The 19,871-nt window shown below is 38.3% G+C and overlaps 1 protein-coding gene across 4 annotated transcripts in view; it reads right to left on the bottom strand.

Annotated features, from left to right (window-relative positions):
* Window positions 1-19,871, bottom strand: part of SLC5A12 (solute carrier family 5 member 12) — a 54,552-nt gene that overhangs the window by 13,403 nt on the left and 21,278 nt on the right. For all 4 annotated transcript variants that reach the window (XR_013156875.1, XM_077114261.1, XM_077114260.1 and 1 more), the window contains 8 exons: window positions 19,026-19,180; window positions 18,766-18,906; window positions 14,333-14,462; window positions 13,286-13,374; window positions 7,593-7,705; window positions 5,222-5,289; window positions 2,656-2,742; window positions 377-543 (listed from right to left, as the gene is read on the bottom strand). Coding sequence is in view for 3 of the 4 variants with exons in the window: in XM_077114261.1 (XP_076970376.1) it covers window positions 377-543; window positions 2,656-2,742; window positions 5,222-5,289; window positions 7,593-7,705; window positions 13,286-13,374; window positions 14,333-14,462; window positions 18,766-18,906; window positions 19,026-19,180 (950 nt within the window). In the remaining variant the exon portion in view is untranslated. The remainder of the gene's footprint in view (window positions 1-376; window positions 544-2,655; window positions 2,743-5,221; window positions 5,290-7,592; window positions 7,706-13,285; window positions 13,375-14,332; window positions 14,463-18,765; window positions 18,907-19,025; window positions 19,181-19,871) is intronic.

The raw sequence follows: 19,871 nt of genomic DNA on the forward strand, positions 1-19,871 counted from the left end.
TTATAAACTGTAGATTCATGGCAGTTCTGTAATTATATCACAAACCTATTCCACTCAGGTTATTTTTTTCAGGACTCTATGATCCTTACAACCACATTCCGCTTTCAAATGCTCCATAATTTTTTCTGTTTTGCACTCCCATCCCCAATTCATTTTTTTTTTCTGCCAAATTCACTCTCGTACATCTGAATACAGAGGAATGGTTACCTGTACAAAGCTGGAGCTTCACATGACACTTTTCAGTGGTGGCTACTTTCCAGAGTGATCCTCATAGAAGAACAAGATAAGTCTTACAGACTTATTCCTGAAGACTGCACCTTTCTTTAACCTACCAACCTCTCACAGGGATGTGAGGTCATCTTTAAGGACAGCCTACCTGTTAGAGAGCACTTGAGACCCTGATGTTGTAATATTTGATGGGACACACTGGTCTGTCGACAAAGGCAAGGGCCATGTCTTGGAGGCTGGTGCAGGGTAAATAAAACCGCCAATGGCTACCCAAAATGACAAGGTGATTCCAGTTAGAATACCTCCTAGTGCACCCTTGATGAAGGACAGAAAACAAAAGTTATTGGGGGGTTGAACAAAGCTGTCTGCTGAAAGAACAGTAAGCTGGAGAGTCCTATGCCTCAAAGATTCGACTGGTTGATTCCAAATTGGTGGCCACATATGATGGAAACACCCCACTCGATCTGTCTTCTTTCCAACACCCGCAATACACATTCTTAAATGAAGACACTGGAGAATTTAATAGTGGTCATTATGTTTAGATTTCTTAACAGGTAAATGATAGTTTCCCTTGGGCTTATTTCTCTCATCACTTAAATAGCTGTTGGAACCTCAATTCCCAGAAGTTCAGGGAAACTTCTGAAAATGGGCAAAATATTTCATTTTTCACTGACATATTACACAGAAATTCTTGTTCCCACCTCTCTTCTCAAGATTCTGACAGAATCACTCGACTCCCAAGTTTGGGAGATTTTTGGGTTGCATCTAAATACTAACAAGTATATTTATAAAAATAGAACCCTTAAATGGCAGGATTAGTAAACAGTTAGTGAAAAGCCAAAGGGTTGAGTTGTTTCTCCTGTAAAGGAGACAGAACAAACTAGCAGAGACCAAGACCACTGGAAAATAAAATCATGATGCTCCTGATCTCTGCTAGATAGCTGAGTGTTCTCTATGAGAGAAACAACTCGTTGGCTTCTGTGCTTCTCTATTTGTTCATAAAAGAGACTGCTGAATAACAGAATGCTTGATCCATAGTCATCTAGGAAAACTAAAACTTTTTGCTTGTTTGCCATAGGAAAAACTGGAGATGGGATGGATTCAGTCTCAGGGCTGCAGTTAACTGACATCTGGTCTACCAATAAAGGGCAAAGGGATTTCAGCTTGTTGGATTTATAGAAGCTGCCTGAAGAGCCATGTGAAGAAAGATTCTGGGGTGGAATCCAGATTCTGTGGGAAGGAGAGTGATGATTGATTAGTGAGAGCAGTCATAGCCCATGATGAGAGGAGAGATGACCCAAATTTATAATATTTAATCTCCACTATCTAAAATAAGGTGGTTTTCCTGAATAAATAGAATCATCATAATTTACTAGTATAGCTAACAAATTAATATTTAGAAAGTGTTAGGAAGTTAGGTAGCTTGCTTATAGCTCTTCTGTGACTGGGCAATTGGCCTTCCTTCATATTTTCTACCCAAGGACAAAATCATCCTTGTCAACACCAATATTAGGTTAAGACAAAGTCTCTCCAAATAGAACTGGAGGGGAAGCGTTGCAAATGCCCAAATACTCCCTTCAAATCCCCTCTTTCTATCTAGTCCAAGATTTATCTAGAAGAGAAGCCAATAAATTTCAGGCAGCCTCAAAGCCTCATCAGCTGTGTTATGGCTAAGGCTTTAGTGAGTATCCTAAGTGATATTAATAAAGAAGAGTAGAGTCAGGTTTTCTGCAGTCTAAAGACTTAAAAAATAAATACATGTAGGTGGTGGATGGCAATAAGTGAGAAATGACCCTTTTGCCAGAATGAAGAAAATTGGATGGTAATTTTTTAAATTATATTATTATTTTCCAAAGAAATATTTGTTTTGTTGTACATTTTCTACACAGCTAGCCAAAAAATTTTACTTGAAGACCTACTATCAGCCTGTCAGCCCAATAAAACACAGAATGCCCAACTTCTACAATACCCTAGACCTGTCCCCTCACTCTTAAATTAATTAGTTTAAGATAGCTGTAATTTAATGTAAGTAAACACAGAAAGCTTGCTATTTAAATACATATTGTGAAGTTTTAAATTTAAATAAATTATTTCTGTATTCAATATCTATTTAAATTGCCTTTTGTTGGTTCTTAATTTAGAGAAGACTTTCAGTTGAAACCTTAAATAATCAACGTTGATACCAAGACATGTGGTATTTCATGACCACTTCTTCCTCTCTTTGCTTTCAGCTTCTAAAAGGCTTCATCAAAGTCAGAGCTAGGAGGGCTCTGGCTCTGTTTAGTTCAACTGTGGAAAGAAGTCACCATTTTTTTTCCTGTGGCAAATAATAACTTTTCAAAGGAAGAATAAAAGGAGAGGCAGTGGAGAAAATAACTGGGGCCCAGTGTTAGCTTGGGTCCGTAAGGTGGAACGTGGGGCTCTTACCTTCCAGTTCACAAAAGGGAACACGATTCCCAGGGAGAACAAGCCAAGCATTGGTCCCCCACACATTCCATGGATGCTGAGGGCAGCCTGTGGGCAAAGCAAACCAGGTAAGGCCCTCCATTCCACTGTATCTGGGGTCTGCCTGGGGTCTCCCCTCCCTTCCCTCCTTTGGACCTGGAAAGAAATCCTGGTTCTTGTCCTGAGTGTCATTCATGAACCATGTGCTCTCTGGAAGTCAACTCTCTCTTCTGGGCTCAATGATAAACACTGTATAAAACACACACACACACACACACACGCATACTTATGTATGTACATACACATATGTCTATATACATGTATACAAGCAACCCAGGAATATGACCTCAACAGAGGAAGCTTTACCTCAGCTGTAACTCATTAATTCATTTATATATTTTCTATCCTATCAAGATGTTTTCTATAAAGTACCAAAGAAATAGATCTATAACTTATGTTTCATATCTTACACAACTGGTCAGCTGCTCCAATTTAGTTGGAACAATTATATCACTTTGATAGTAATAATAATTGCACGCTGTTCCCCTGCCCCGACAATCCAAAAGACCTTCAGGATATTGGAGCATTAGGTTGGAACGTGGTGGGAAAACCACTGAACACTCCTATCCCACGTCCTTCTCCCCCTTTGCCCAAAGAAGATGCCTCATATTGCCCAAAGCGGGACACTATGACTTTATCATCTCCTTTGGAAAATGAAGATGTTTGGCAAATTAATTCCCATATCTGACAGTCTTTAAGTTACTGAACCCGAAGAATCGGGAAGGGGCTTTTATTATACTAATTTGCTGTCAACATGCAGCCTAGTGCCATGGCCTCCCAAGACTCTTTTAAGTGAACCTGTGCATGTAGGCACAAACGTGCGCACAAACACACACACACAGCTCCTTGGCAGTGCAGCCCTCTCTCGTCCCATCAATTCTGAAATTGTCAGGCTTTTAGATCATGTGGCTGAGCTGAGGATCAGATGTTACAAAAGTGACTAAGTCTCATAGTTGTCAGACATTGTAGATGTCCCAGATTGATTAAATGAACTTCCAGGCACTCTAAATATATGACCTCATTTAACCCTCCCCAAACTATTTTAATAGGTAGCAATAACTCCTTTTATAGATAGAGATATTGAGCTTTCAGAAAAACTATTAAATGTTTACCTCTTGAAACTGGCAAAACCAAGATTTAAATTCAAATGTGCCTGACTTTAAATTCTACCTTTGCTCTCCTAAACAGAAGTGTCTTTTTTTTTCTTTCTTTCTCCTCCTTCTTTCTTTCTTTTTCCCTCCCTCCCTCCCTTTCTTCTTCTTCTGTCTCTCTTCTTCCTTTTCCTCCTCTTTTCTCCTCTCTCTCTCCTCCCCTCCTTCCCTTCTCCCTCCCTCTCATCACTTTGAAATATCAACAGTGCAAACCACCATTAATTGCCTCCTTCTTTTGTTCATGGGAAAAAACTTCTCCAGAGTCCAACACTGATACATTTGGGTTCCAATTTTATCCCTCCCACACATCATTATGATTTGGGTCCCTCTCATTATTAATTCACATTCATTCAATTTCCAAGAGTCCCCTTCCTTTATAAAAAAAAAAAATAAAGAGGACCTTCAAGTCCCCTCCAACTGTATGTCCAGAGATGAACTGCAATGCATTACTAGGACTGTTTTTCTAGTTTAATTTTCAGGATGCCAATGGCAAGTTATATTCACCAGATGGTGGCAGATAAAATTAAAGTCATCCTTTTCTCCAAAATAAATACTTAATTTAAAACCCTGGGCATTTCCTCTGCTGATTGATGGTCTTAATTCATAGGTGCTGTGGTTTCTGAATTTGGAAGCAAATTTACTAGCAGGAGAGTCAGTAAGTTAGGACAGTTATTTGTTCCCTCCCGCAGCAGGTGAGGGATGAGAATTGACCATCTTCTACAAAGGCGTCAGCCTGTATGGATCTTTCAGAGACAATAATTCACATAATAGAAAAAAAAATCCAAGTTTCTCAGATTCAAAGAAATGTTCCACTTTTGTTCAAAGAAGAATGAATCTTACCTCTTATTCTTTTATTATTGTCATTAACTATGTTTAATTGGAAAAAAAAACCAAAGTTCATCTAGGTATCTAGCTTAAACTTCTCTCATAAATATTAATTTTTATTACTGTGTTTTTTTTTTTTAATTACATGGGCAGGCACCCAGAAACGAACCCGGGTTTCTGGTTTGGCAGCTGAGAACTCTGCCAGCTGAGTCACAGTGGCCCACCCTTTCTTACTGTTTTTACTACTATAATTACTATTGCTACTTTTATTTCAGGATCAGAAATTCTCAGATCTGGATTTTAAGAGGGTTTCTGATCTTATCACTAAGTCCTATAACTAGCTACTCTCCCCTTCTAGAAATAATTTTGGTTGACATTTTTCGAGTTTGTTCAATTTGTACCTGCTAATAATGACTCGCCACACCTGAGTCTGGAAGGATGGGCAAAGCATTGGAGGAGGGAGGGGACAAAGGACACTATGGCATCTAATGTGTCTTTCCCCCTTTCCTCACCTGCACCACACTTCCCATGAGGGACGCAGCCACAGCCATGGAAGTACACATCACACCAAACAGGAGGCCTGGGGGAAAAGACACTCATCACATCATCCTGGCCAGCTCCAGGGGTTCCCGTGAGCCCCGCCCAGCACAGACCCTGACACAAGCCCCATGAGAAGGGCTCTCTCTGGGTCCGTGGCCCCTCCCGGGAAGAGGATCCAGAGCTCCTCTCTCCCCCAGGACATGCGTTCCCAGGTCAACAGTGTCAGTCCTTCGAGTGATAAATAATCTATGTAAATAAGCATATACATTTGAAACATCCTTATGCATGACAGAACTTTATATTATGCATTATTAGTAGCAGTATGGAAAATTTCAAAAACCAGTGAGGAACATTGGATAAAGGATGCCGAGAAAATTGGCTATATGATGAATCACAAATTCGGATCCTCATCTCAAATCATAAATCAAATAATTTAAATAGATTGAATATGGAATATAAATATATTAATTTATTTATAATCTAGAAGGAAATATAAGATATAAATGCTTTTAAATAGGAAAGAATTTCTAAGCATGGATGAGATAAAGGAAAAATGACATTTAAATTTCTGAACATCTAAAATATATTTTTAGGAAACTAAGTAGGGAAGCAATAGATAAAGGCCTCGTTTATTTTATATAAACAGAGATTTTAAAAGCAAACAATAGGGCAGTGCAACGGTGGCTCTGCAGGCAGAATTCTCGCCTGCCATGCCAGAGACCCAGGTTCGATTCCTGGTGCATACCTGCCCATACAAAAAAAAAAGCAAGCAAACAGTAAATATCTACCATCCCATCAATAATTGAACAAAGGCCATAATTATACTTTTCAGAAAGAAATGCAAATAGCCACTTAACTTCAGAAAAATGCTCAGATTAAACTATAAATAAAAAAAATGTAAACTTAAGCAAAACGTAATTGAATCCACTACAAACCAAAAATACAAACTAAAACATAATTGTGATAATTCACCTATTAATTCTGGCAATTGGGGGGAAAATACTAGTAAAAAGTGCTAGTATTTCCCTATTCAGTACTGCCACAAATAGATATTGATTCGATCTTTTGAATTATATTTCTTCATATACATCAAGAACTGTGAATGAATTTATGTTACCCAACCAGATTCTTTTCTTTTGGAATTTTTGGCTAAGGAAAAAGCATCACAGATGCAGATAATGATTATGTACATGGGATTTCATCATAACATTCCAAAAAAATAGAAACAAAAATTAATAGCACAATATTAAGTAAATAAGACATTTTCATTTTCAAAGAATATATAGAGGCACAAAAAATGCTCACTCTAGTGTTCTAGGGAACAAAAACAACCAAAACCAAAATTAGATAGATAGATACTGATTTTATTTGTAAAAGATATGTATTTTAATGAATAACCTACATTTTCTTTAAGTATGCAATTTGTTTAGACTTAAGTATTTGTTTATTCTTTAAAAACATATATACTTTATACTTAAAATATAATTTGTTTATATTTATAATTTGGTTATACATAAACTGTTTAAAACTATATTTCAATGGGGCGGGCCACGGTGGCTCAGTGGCAAAGTTCTCGCCCACCATGCCAGAGACCCGGATTCCATTCCCAGTGCCTGCCCATGCAATGAAAAAAAAAAAAAAGCTATTTCAATGTAAGTGCTATAGTGATCATGAACATAATATGCTATTATATGATTAATCAAGGAAGAATTATCCCTTGCAATGGACTGAATGTCCTATAGGTATCCTTTAGAATGGAAGTTGGTATTCATTTTAAATAATCTTATGAATATCAAATTAAAATACTAGTTTAAATACCAAATAAATTTAAAAGCTGCTTATTTATATTGAGCAGAAAGTCTTCCATCTAGAGGGACTGACATGCTAGGCACAGAGCAGACTCAAGCTACATTGATGTGATGCCTCTAGAATGTACTCCTGATACTGAAGAGTGCCTGAAGGGAAGGTCAGCAAAAGGTAAAAGGTAAGCTAGTTGATTATTTTTTCCTGATAATTCCTTGGTATCTTTTTTCTTTAGGTGCATGATCTGGAAATCGACCTTGGTCTCTGACATGGAAGGCGAGCATTCTACCACTGAGCCACTTGGGCACCCCTCCTGTTACCTTTTTTTTCTTTTTTTTTTTTTGCTCAGCAGGCAAGAATGCTCACCTGCCATGCCTCCTGCTACCTTTTTACGTGTAGGAATCTATATGTGCGATTCTTCTCGTGTCTTGGTGTGCATTTGCGCCTGTAGGTGTGTTCTGAATAGTGTGTGCAAGATTTTGACATGTACTATACGTACATTTCATGATATGGAATAAAGAGTCAACCAGCTGTACCTACATAAGCCTTTACTGATCCAGGTGCTCAGCTTGTCGGAGATATGTGGAAAATAGTTCTTGACAAAATCCTCAAAGGTCACTGTTGCTAAGGCATTGATGCTTGCAGCCACAGTACTACAGGGAGAGAAAAGCGAGAGCGTCATCCAAGCTAAATAAGGCTGAGTCATCAGCTTGACCTTTTACCTAGGGCAGATATAGGTAAGGCAGGGCTCCGGGAAAAATAGCTGCATAAATATGTCCTTATTCTGGGACTCCAGGGGATGTACATGGATAGTGTGTTACTCACTCTTCAAAACTATTCCTCTGTTACTGCTGCTTCAATTCTTCTACAAACAACATTGACAAAACTATATTTTCGTGCTCTAATTTTCCTTAACGAAAAGAGGGTCATAAGAGTTCACAGTAGCTGACTGTGTGTGTTTGTGTTGGAGGTGGTGCATGTTTAAACTGGACCAGAGGTAGGGAGTGGTAAATACCCTAACCCAGTAATCAGCAATGTTTGCCATTCATAAATCATTCATTCATTCATTCATCCTGGGTACTAAGCATCCACTGATGAACAAGAAAGGCACAGATATTCCATTCCATTCTACCTGGGGACAAACACACTTAACAAGCAATTATACAATTCATGACAATTATAAAAATATTATGAAGGAAAATATCAAGGTGCTGTGTCAGGATGACCTACAGAGACCTAAACTGATATGAGGTTAGGAAATCCTTCCCATAGGAAGTAACAGTTAAAACAGCTCTGAAAGGACCCAAGCAAAGTAGGAAAAAGATGTACAATGGAAAATTGTGTGTAAAAGTTATGAGATGGAAAGGAGCTGGTTGCATTGAAAAATCTAAAGGAAGAGCAGAGTAGCTGGAATACAATAACCAAAAGAGTGAGGGATAAGATAAGACCTGGAAGCAGCAAAGACCAAAATTGCATTAAAGCTCTGCTAGTCTCTCTCTAACTTTACAATCAGAGTTTAGTCCCATGGTTTTAAAACTTTCTTAGATGACAGAGTACCTGAATTTGGCAGTTTTCTTTGCATAAGAGCACGAAAGCTTTCATAGAGCATGAAAGATCTATGATCTTATTATATAGCTCAAGAATACTTTAGGTAAACAAATAGATGACTACTAAATTCACATGATGTGAAATCACAATCACAAACAAAAGTTTCTGGAAAAGAAATAAGCTGAGCAAAAAGCAGGCCCAACTATTTGCAATTTTACCATTAATATTCGTTAACTAATTGTTTATTTTGTCATGCTCCAGTGCTCATTTGAAGAAAAGCAGTAGCTGTGCCAAAGATTTAGTAAAAATGCATATAAGAAAATTCTAACTTTTTCGTTTTTATGTAACACAAAATAATACTACTAACAATTTTAGCTAAAGGTCACTTCAGGTTGGAATAGTTTTAGGAACATCTTGTGCAAAATTTGACAGCCCCTTTCCTAAACAGCAGATATAGCAAGGAGAAGCTTCCCAGCCCCATTCCTGGGAATCAGAGTGTTTGGATACCATTCCCATTTTCCACACCAAGACAAGATACATGTTCCTGCCTTTCTATCAGCAGCTCAAATAAGGGAAAAGAGATGCTCAAATAACAGGAGATTCCATGTTCACAGCAGTCTCAAAATTAAGTGAAATTTTCAAGCATTATATTTAACCCCTGAATTCACTTTGAGTGAGGGAGCAGAAAGCTGAATTTAGCCCACAAAAATCAGGTCTGTAGAACCTCTGCTGGGTTGCCTGTATAGACAGGTGTTATCTATATTTCAATATCTCAGATCCTAAATCTGATACAAGATGATGTAAAGCTGTTTTCTCCCTATAACTCAATTATACCACCTCCCCATCCCACCACACTCCTACCTTTTCCTAAATCCATATCTTCCTCGTGATTAAAATGGGAGTAATCACTGTATAATCTGTACTCTCCAGAGCCCCTTAGAATTTTGGATTTGGGATCAAGAGAATCAGTCATTCTCTGATGTGGGGATTAATCTGTTCACAGGTATATTTCTCCAGTCTGGAGAGAGTTTGCTTTAAAGAATTAAAAAAAAAAAGGATGGGTGGGCCACGGTGGCTCAGCAGGCAAGAATGCTTGCCTGCCATGCCAGAGGACCCGGGTTCAATTCCCAGTGCCTGCCCATGTGAAAAAAAAAAGGATCTACGTAGAGGGGGACAAAATAAACGGTTTTCACCCCTACTTGTGTTTTTATATTTTAAATGTAAAATATATTTTTGTGCTCATGGTTTCTTTCCTTGAAATCCTAACACCACAGAACAATATTACTTTGGGTAATTGGTGGAAATCCTAAAAAGTATGCTAGTGAAAAAAATTTGGCAGTACACTAAACTAAAATTACACCATGAGCAAGTGAAAATTATTACAGGAATTCAAGGATATTGCTGCTTTGAAACATGCACTCACACGCTGCAATATATGCCAAAGTGTCCTTTATCCAAATTCAATACTCTTGCCTGATAAACATCTTCCCTAAATCTAGAATAAATAGATATATTTTTGTTCATTTAAAAACCTTTTACAATTTCATTAATTTTATGTGAATATTCTTAAATGTAAAATATATTTGAATCAAAAGTCATTATCATGTTTGGTAGTGAAACTTATGAATCACTCCTATTAACACATGGAACAAAATAAGGATATCTTCTGTCACTCCACTATATAGAGCTATTAGAAAAGTAAAGGGAAATGAAAAATTTGCAAACATCAGGTTTGAATACAGTCAACCCCTCACAAAAATGAAATGAAAATAATCGGAGGAAAAATCTAGATGGCAGTGCAATTCTGTAAAGGCAAGTAATGAATACATTCCAGTCTAAGAAATACTACACCATATTGTTAAAACATAACCATTAAAATTATTTGTATTGCAGAGTTATAGACAAGCAGATCAATAAGACCAGAAGTATACTAGAATATTATCTGGACAATTATTTATAATAATGGATTGGAGAAATCTGTTAGAGCATGCTATCAGCTCGGAAGCAGTAATGTACCAGTTGGATTAATCTGAATTCAAATCTCTATATGCCCAAAAATACCATTAATAAAGCAAATAGACAAAGGACAGGTGAGAGAAAATTTGAGACATGTATGTGAATAGCTATTTTTCTTATATTTAAAGAGGAAAACTGAATAGAAAAAAAATAACTTAGACTAGAATTTTACAGAAGAAAAGAGAGTAAAAATTGCCCTACAGATAGGGAAAGGTAGTCAATACCACTTATTATCAAAGCTATACATATCAGTCTGTCAGTTTTAAAAGTTTGATAGTACCTATTCGTGGAAGGGTGGGGAAAGGGGCACTCTCAATGTATAAACTGTGCAGATATTTTTGGAGATTAATATGGCAGTATCTATGAAAATTTTAATGAGTATATATTTTGGCACAGCAATTCTACTTGGAATACAGTCTATGGACATCTTTTCATAGCTGCTAAAGATATATGCACTGCAGCATTATTCGTAATGTCTTTCAACAGAGGATTAGTTAAATAAAATATAATTGATAAATAAAAAGAATAAGGTGGTTCTACTGATAGGAAAAGATTTCTAAATTATAATATTTAATTATGCAGTATATACAATATAATCTCTTTCGTGTACTCTGTAAGTTATATTCATACATATGTTCATATAAGCACAGGAATTTTCTGGTTGATAAACAAGAAATGATCAATAGTAGTTCACTCTACCAGGATTGGATGAGGGATTAGAGGAATAAGATAGTGAGTGTTAACGGATTGAATTGTGTACCCCCCAAAAGACGTGTTCAAGTCCTAACCTCCAGTTCTGTGACTATGACCTTATTTGGAAACGAGATCTTTGAAGATGTTATTATTTGTTGCTAAGTTAAGATAAAACCCAATTGGACCAGGGTAGGGAGGTCCTAGTTCACTGACATCCTTAGAGAAAGAAGACAGCCATGTGACAGAGACAAAGACTGAGTCATGCCAAAGCCAAGCAACGCCATGTGGTGCTAGGACCCTGTAAACTTCAGAGAAAGCATGGTCTTACAGATTCCTTGAGTCACACTTCTAGCTTCCAGAACAGTGAGACAGTACATTTCTTTTGTTCTGAACCACCGATTTGTGGGTTCTTTGTTATTTACTAAGACAGTAAATTTTGTATCAATATGCCCTTTTGACTTTGATTATTTTACAATCTTAAAGTGGGCTTTTTAGCCAATCCCATCACGTGTTCTTTACAACTGAGCACCAAAAGTGATAGTTCGACTTTACCCCCGACCCGAGTTTCTGGTTCATAAAACAGAGGGTTTGGTTTAAAAGAAATTCATGATTCCCTCCTAATGTTTTAATTCACGGCTTTCAGTCATAGTGTCCTCCAACTTGTCTACACCATCATCATCTCACATCCTGATCCAGGCCTGAAAGGCATGAGTTAAAACATTAGGAGGGAATCATGAATTTCTTTTAAACCAAACCCTCTGTTTTATGAACCAGAAACTCGGGTCAGGGGTAAAGTCTAACTATCACTTCTGGTTACCATACTTGATTTTCTCATAGTGCCTTCTCTACAGAGAAGTGCATGTCACATCACATGACATCACTCACTCTCTTGTTTCAATCCCACTACTGTCTTTCCATTTACCTTAAAATCCAAACTCTTCCCAATACCCTGAAAGCTTTTCGTGATCTAATCACAGGCCTAACCTCCAAACTCATCCCAGTTTGTTCTCCTCCTAATTTCTTATGCTCCAGTTCTTCTCTCTTGTTCCTCAAACACTCCATGCAGTTTCTCTCCTGGGGCTTTTGTGTTTGCTTCTCCCCCAAATCTATACAGGTTTTGCCCCTGCTCTTCACATAGCTGGTTTCTTTGTATTCTTCAGATCTCAACATAAGTATCACTTATGCAGAGTCCCTTAAAGGCCCTAGCAAAGACAAAACTCCACACCTCAACCCTATCTAGAACCAGCCTCTCCTTTCCTCTATACCATTTGTCATTATCTAGCAGTATCATGTTTTTTGTTTACTCATGTATTATCCATCTCTCATGCCTGTCATAATGTAAGTTCCATATGAGAGCAACACTTATGCCAATCTTGTTCTTTGCAGTCTATCCAATATTGACAACAGCGCCTGGCATATAGAAACCTTCTATAATATTTATCAGAATAAATGTATGAATGATTTTGTGCTTAGAATGTCTTCATTTGGGGATGAAATTTGTTAGATTCCTGAGTATGCTACGGAAGGTATAGAAAAAGGAGTGAAGCTGATAGATCTGCAGGAATATATTGCAGCTGAATGAGAACAGCCATTAGAGTGAGCTGCCTGAGATTAAGGTGATGTTAAATCATGAGAGCAGCTGGCATCAGACAAGGCAGATTATAAACAGAGAAGTCTAAAGTAAGGGCAGACCCAGGCTGGCATCACCCCTCTGCAACTTACTAACCCACTATGGGTAAGTTATTTACCTTGCAAAATCTCAGTTTCCTTATCTGCAAAATGGTGATAATATGAGTAAATTTTCAATCTCATACACAATGTGAGAATTAATATGCTAATATACATAAAACATACAGCTGGGCAGATGATATACAAATACTCAGTAAACATTGGTGATTACTACCTTACTCCCACCATCCTATCATCATCCTTTTGTCATCATCATCATCAGAACAGAGTGTTATTAAAATACGAACCTCAGAGTCCCACTGAAGGCACAAGCCACAAAGAGTCCTGGCAGGCCTGGCATTGTGGCAAATATCTCCATGACAAAGTATGGCATCAGCTGAAGAAGAGGCAAAAAAGATAGGTTTAATGGGCTTGTCAGTCGTGTCTGCAATGTGACAATATTTCCTTTAAGGAAGAGATGGGAAAAAAGGCAAAAAAAATAAATTAATTAAATAATAAAGTGAGAGAAACGTGCATGGACCACATACTAAGGTTGTTAAATGCTAGAGACAGAGGTTATGGTCAATCATATTTGGTGGCTCTGAAGTCCAGCTTTAGGGAATAGGAAGGACAGCTGGGAAGGTGACAATCAATGTCAGGAGATATGGCTGGATGAACTTTAGAAAGTTCAGGGACTTTTTAAACTTTTCCTATGTTTGCAATATACACTGTTTTCTTGCTTGTTTACACCTAGTGTTATAGCTAAACCCTTAGTACCCTGAAAACAAAAAAACCTTAAAACCTCTGTTCAGCTAAATGAGGCATCATGGTCCAAATCTGCAGCCTGGTTTGTGGGAGAGGATCCCTGACGAACAGGATGGGTGAGGGCAGGTGACCATATAGGGGGGGGAAGGAAGGAGGTGATTGCTCCTCCTGAGCTTATTCTCCATGATGATGTCAAAGCTATGATGTAAAGCATGAGCAGAAGCATTGTGGAAATAAGGTCATTTTGTCCAATTTTAGATTAAAGTATCATTAATCAATTTTGAAACATGTAGAAAAAGGAGCCAGAAGGCAGCGTCAACAACCAAAGTCCTGGATTCTAGCCTCCCCTCCAACTCCTCAGCCTTGCTCTGCCTCCAGGCCTTGTCCTCAGGGACCAGTGACATGCCTTCTTTTCACAGGCTCCCTCCCCCGTATTAGAACCTGGTACATGGTGATTTCAGCCAAGAGGAGAGGAAAGAATCCAAGTCCTCAGGGTTTGGGTGGAAAAAGAAAAAGACCCAACATTTCCCAACAATAGCCAGAAGCACACCCATTCCCATCATTTGCCACTGGCCCCAAGAAACCCATACCTGGTCTGGTGCTGAGACAAGGCCAGATGTCCAAGGGTCACAGTCTTTGTAGAAGGAATACATGATCAAACCAGAGAAGACAGCACATACCAGAATGATCCAAAGACCCAGCAAGTTAAAGTATAGGGCACTAGAAAAGAATAACAGGCCTTTTGGTAGCCTATACATGTCATATTATATAGTATGGTGAGGTCATTACCAAAGACTCCAGGCAGTTGTCTTTCTTTTTTTTTTCTATTTTGGCCATTTGCCAGTAAAATAAAATTCTACAGCCTTCAAGAATCACTACATATTATACTTTTCCTTTTTTGTGTGTTTTAGGAACATTACATTTTTGGATGGCTTACCAAGTTACAACAAGGTAGATTTTATATGGCTTTTCTTTTAAACAGGTGTTTTTCTTGTTTGTTTGTTTTTGTTTGTTTGTTTGTTTGCAAAGCCCCAAAATAGGTGTAGTATCTATTTTCTTGGGTGAAATTCCACATACCAGTCACTCACATTATATAACCTTAAGTGATTTCCCCCTACTCAATTCATGAAACTGTCAAAAAGCCAACTTACATTTTAACATCTTTTTTTCCAGAGAGATAATGAGGTAAATGTAGAAGTAGACAAGCTTTGGAAATATTCACTTTGTAGATAAATTCAGATGAAAGTTAAAAGTTGGGATTTTAAAGTCAATAGAATATATGAAAAACTTAAGGTCATTTTACTTATATTATTTAGAGCAATTCACTTCATTCCCAAAAGTATAGATATGCTTAATTCCAACTTGATTGCTTCCTAGTATCCTCTGGTTATTTAATATTCAGCACTGTCTTTTGAAAGTTAAATTATTAATTGTTTTCTTAAGTTCAGCAAAGACTTGGAAATAAGCTAACCTTACATCATTGGTCTGAGAAAATAAACAATTTCATTGAACTGGGGACAAGGAGAGAGACACTGGGCATTTTCTTAGATCCAGCATTGTTGGAGGGAATCATCTAGAGCTCAGATGTATCCACATTCGAATGTAAGGACATACAATTTTTTCCAAACCCCCAAAACCAATATAGTACAGTCATCCCTGACTTTCAGAAAACCCTCAAGTCAAAGTCCTCATTTATAAAGTAAATATGTTAGTGAATTAGCCCATTCTCAAGAGTTTCCTTTTTTTGGGGGGGGGAGGTATCGCCTGGTGCGGGAATTGAGCCCAGGTCTCTTGTATGAAAGGTGGGCATCCTACCAGTGAATCACCCGTGCACCCAAGCGTTTCCTTTTACATATTTGAAAAGGTAAACCTGTTTTCTCATTAGACATAGATTTTGATTCTCTTAGGGAGTAAGTAGCTCTCCTAGCTGTAATTTAGGCCACTTCATTGATTCATTCAGAAAGTGTTTATTGGGTATCTCTATGTACCAGTCCCCATTCAAGGTCCTGGGAATATAGCAATAAGCAACCCAGAAGCCACCCTCATGGAGATTATATTCTGGGTTTGCAGGCATTTAGCAAACACTGAAATGAAATAAGTTAATTTCAGATATGATAGAGATATGAAAGAAAGCTACGGTGATGGGAACAGAACAAAAGTAATTGTGCATGATTGTGCTCACCTTAGCTGGCAGGAGGGGTGGGGATGGGAAGGGGCCTGAAACCCTGCGTCAACTCCTCCTACTCTCAGCACTATTCACCACTACCAGTCCAGGATCCTATACTAAGACCCAGCAAAAAATTTTTCCAAATCAACTTTTAGAGCGCACAGCCAAAATGAATTGGCAAGATATATTATTACTAGGCAGGGGGAAGAGCTGGTTTAAGGCTAAGTTGCATTTGGTGAGTAATTGGTATTCCTGGCCATACGATCCAATGCATATATAATGAGTCCCTCTTGGTTTTAACTCTTGGTCACATTCAGTCTGAACTTTATGGATCTATTTTCACCCTCCTATGTGTTTTTCCCAAATGGCAGAGAGTTTCCTTAGCCCTGATGGAATGTGTTAATTACATAAGGCTCTCAGACAATTGAGCAGAAGCAAATGCATTTAATCAGCATGCTGCAGAGCCTGGTGGGTGAGATGAGTCTGCAGCTGCCCCAGAAGTGCCCTTGAGTTGAGGCTGCAGGTGTTTGACCAATGAAAGCCCCTACCTTTTCTCTGCACCAGTAATCACCTCTCCAGCATGTGCACTTAGAACAGCTGTACTGACCATCTTGACTAATCTCTTTCACCTGAATTGTATTAAATCACCTTCGCATCCCCCGGGGAAGGCTTTTGCTAAAGAGAATTTTAAATTTTTAAATCTTTTTTCCTTTCACAAGATTCTGATCATAGATCTGAATCTATGATCCAGGAGCAGGTACGCAGAAGCAGGAGTAGCAGCTCGGGATGCCTGGGGATGACGCATATTTCTTTCTTCCGGAGAATCTCTCCATTTCTGCCAGTTTCCAACCCCGTCTAATCCTGATAAAACAAATTCTAAGGATATAGTGAGTGGGATAGTATCAACTTTTGTTTGAAAGAAACCAACCCACTAAATCAGGCTTTGAGAGACACAAGGACATAAATTCATAGACCAGAGTGTGTGAATGACTGCATATGGATATGCATAATGCATAAATGAATGCATATATGCATACAAATACAAGCATGTACATCTTGAAACCTTACTTTGTTTATAAAGTGATGAATTTTTAATAAGAACAAAACATTGTTCTTGGTCTTATGGGGGAAAATGACGAAAAAGATACATTTCCAAACTTTCAGTACAAATTTAGTGGTGGGGGAAATGAAGCAACCTCGCAAGGAAAAATAATATAACTAGAAACTCAAGACTAAGAAAACACCTAGATTTAACAGAGAATTATTATTTCATAAAGGGAATCTTCTCTTTTAAGATACATTCAATGCTATTTTAATGCAGTCAGCTTCCCTAAAGAATTTTACAATCCTAGTCACACACATTTGCAGTGTCACCTATTCGAGAATGTGATCAGCACACATATAGAGGGTTTATTATGGTATTTCTCATTGTAATGGGATTTGATCATGCCATCTGTGAATTGACAGACCATTAGATAAAGATTTTATGTTTTCCTTCTGAGACTATATGAGGCATATAAGTAATAAAATTATAGTTCCTTTTTTTTTTTTTTTTTTGGAATTGACCTTACAATGTATTTGAACCATCTCTGGGCAACTTTGTCCTTTATTCAGTGCAAATAAGAAACTGTTCCTTGAAGGTATTCTGGAACCACTGAGAAGTTTGCCTAGTAATTTTTCTTGCTGTAGGAAAAGTTGGGACCCTCCTGAGTAGGCCAGACCCTTGGGCAGCAGCACTTGTGATGAAGCACCATTTTCGCTACAATTCTCACTTATCTCCGCTAGCTTTGCAAGAGAGTATAAAGCTTCCCTTGGACACCATCCCAGAGCAGCGGATAGCTGGCAGGGCTTGGGAAAGGTCTGACACAAGGTGCCTCTGTCATGTCCTTATGAGTAAGCAGGCCAGACGAGACTGGGGACTGGCTATCCCAGGAAGAGTTGGAGCAATTAAAGCCTCCTTAGGGTTTGCTGCATAATCTTAGCTTTTCCTCTTTTTTTCTGTCTCTCTATGGAAACTTTAAGGGTATATACATCAAAATTAAAATAACAGTTGAAGAGCCCACAGATGAATTAAATAATTGATAAGGGCCTCATCATCACAGATATTATGAACAAGAAGCTTGTGTTATATACCTTTGAGCTGCCACCCACAGCACTTAACCTAGTACTTTCTCAATACATGGAGGCAGCAAAAGAACGAAAGCAAAGGCAGGCAGACGTCAGTTCACAGCCCAGCTCTGCCACTTCCTTGTGAGGCAGGTCATTCAACCAAACTTTTACAAAGTGGGAGTAGTGATGCCTGACTCAAAAAATTCTTGAAAGGATAAATAAATCTTCTTCTCTCTCATGCGCATGGTGTTACGGATTGGATGATAGCTCCTCAAAAGATGTTTTGGAGTCCTAACCCCCAGGCACTTGTGTCTGTGACCTGATTTAAAAATAGAGTTGTTGCACATGGAATTTGTAAAATTAGAATGAGATTATACTGACGTCGGATAGGCCCCGGTGTCCTTATGAGAAAGGGAAAGGAGACACACAGAGAGAAGACGGCCATGTAACAAAAGAGGCAGAATTGAGTTATGCCACAAGTCAAGGAATAAGGATTGCTAGCTACTGCTGGAAGCCAGGAAAGAGACCTGGACACAGTTTTTCCAATGGACTCCAGAGGGAGCATGGCCCTGCCAAATCCTTGCTTTCAGACTTCTGGCCTCCAAAACTATGAGACGGTAAATTTCTGCTTTAAGCCATCCAGTTTGTGGCCCTTTGTTATAAATACTAAGACACACACAATAGGCAGCATATAATAAGTACCCAATAAGGGGCAAAGGAAACATAGAAAAGTGACGAGTAACTTACACTTTAGCATGCTTTTCGGTTTTGCAGGAGATACACCGCTGGATGGTTGACTGATTAACTCCATAGATCCCCAGCCATGTAAAAGTTCCTCCCACTGAGATTGTCCAAAATGTGTGCCGTCTGAGAGGATCTACGTCAAAGCTAGGAGGCAGGGAGAAGTGAGCGGACGAAGATGTTTCTTTAATGCTGAGACATTATTTTAGGGGATGGGGTCATGCAGCTAAATCACTACTAAGCATGGAAAAGCAGCATTGACATACTCAAATATGTTTAGTCGTGATCCATTGGTTGCTTTCTCTAACACAATGTGAAATCCACCAGCATGCACTGATCCTTGAACGAGAACTGTTAAGAAGCCCACAATCATGACAACCATCTGAAACGCATCTGTCCACACCACTGCTTTTAATCCTCCCTGAAATGGAGAGAACTGATGAGAATTCTTGAAAAATGAAGCCTGCAACTCTTTCAACTCTGCATAACTTCCTTGCAAATGCAATCATTCATTCATTCATTTGCCCCTTCATTCAGCAACCATCACTGAGCATCTACTATGTGTCAGGTTCTACGCTATTTTAAACATAGGAATAAAATGATAAGTGAAAGAAACAGGTTCCTTCCTTATCTTCAGAGAGTTTATAGTCTAATGGAAGAAGTAGATATTAGACAACAGTATGGCTATTACTTTAAAATTATGGAAAGTACAATTAAGGGCAAGTTACTATGGAAGTTACAGCCAGGGGTCCTAATCTGGTTTTAAGTAAGTGATGTTCCAGCTAAATTCTGAAGAATGTGAACGAATTTACCAGGAAAAGAGGACAAAGAGGGAGAGCAAGTGGGAAGGCTTTAAACTGGAAGGGGAAGTATGGATGTCTAAGGAAATGAAAGAAAGCTGGAATATATAGATTGAGGAGTGTGTGGAGTCCCTGAAAGGAGGTATTCAACAATGAGAGCGGCTTAAAGGAAGTTATATGATGAGAAATGTTGTTTCACATGCATGGAGGAAGGGACTATAAGAGTTTTGCAGAATGATCAAATTGTGAGGCGAGCAAAGCAGAGTTTCAGGAGACCCAATCTAATAGAACTCAGGAAAGTATGATTAAGGG

This window comes from Tamandua tetradactyla, chromosome 8, assembly GCF_023851605.1.
Source record: "Tamandua tetradactyla isolate mTamTet1 chromosome 8, mTamTet1.pri, whole genome shotgun sequence".
NCBI classification, from domain to species: Eukaryota; Metazoa; Chordata; class Mammalia; order Pilosa; family Myrmecophagidae; genus Tamandua; species Tamandua tetradactyla.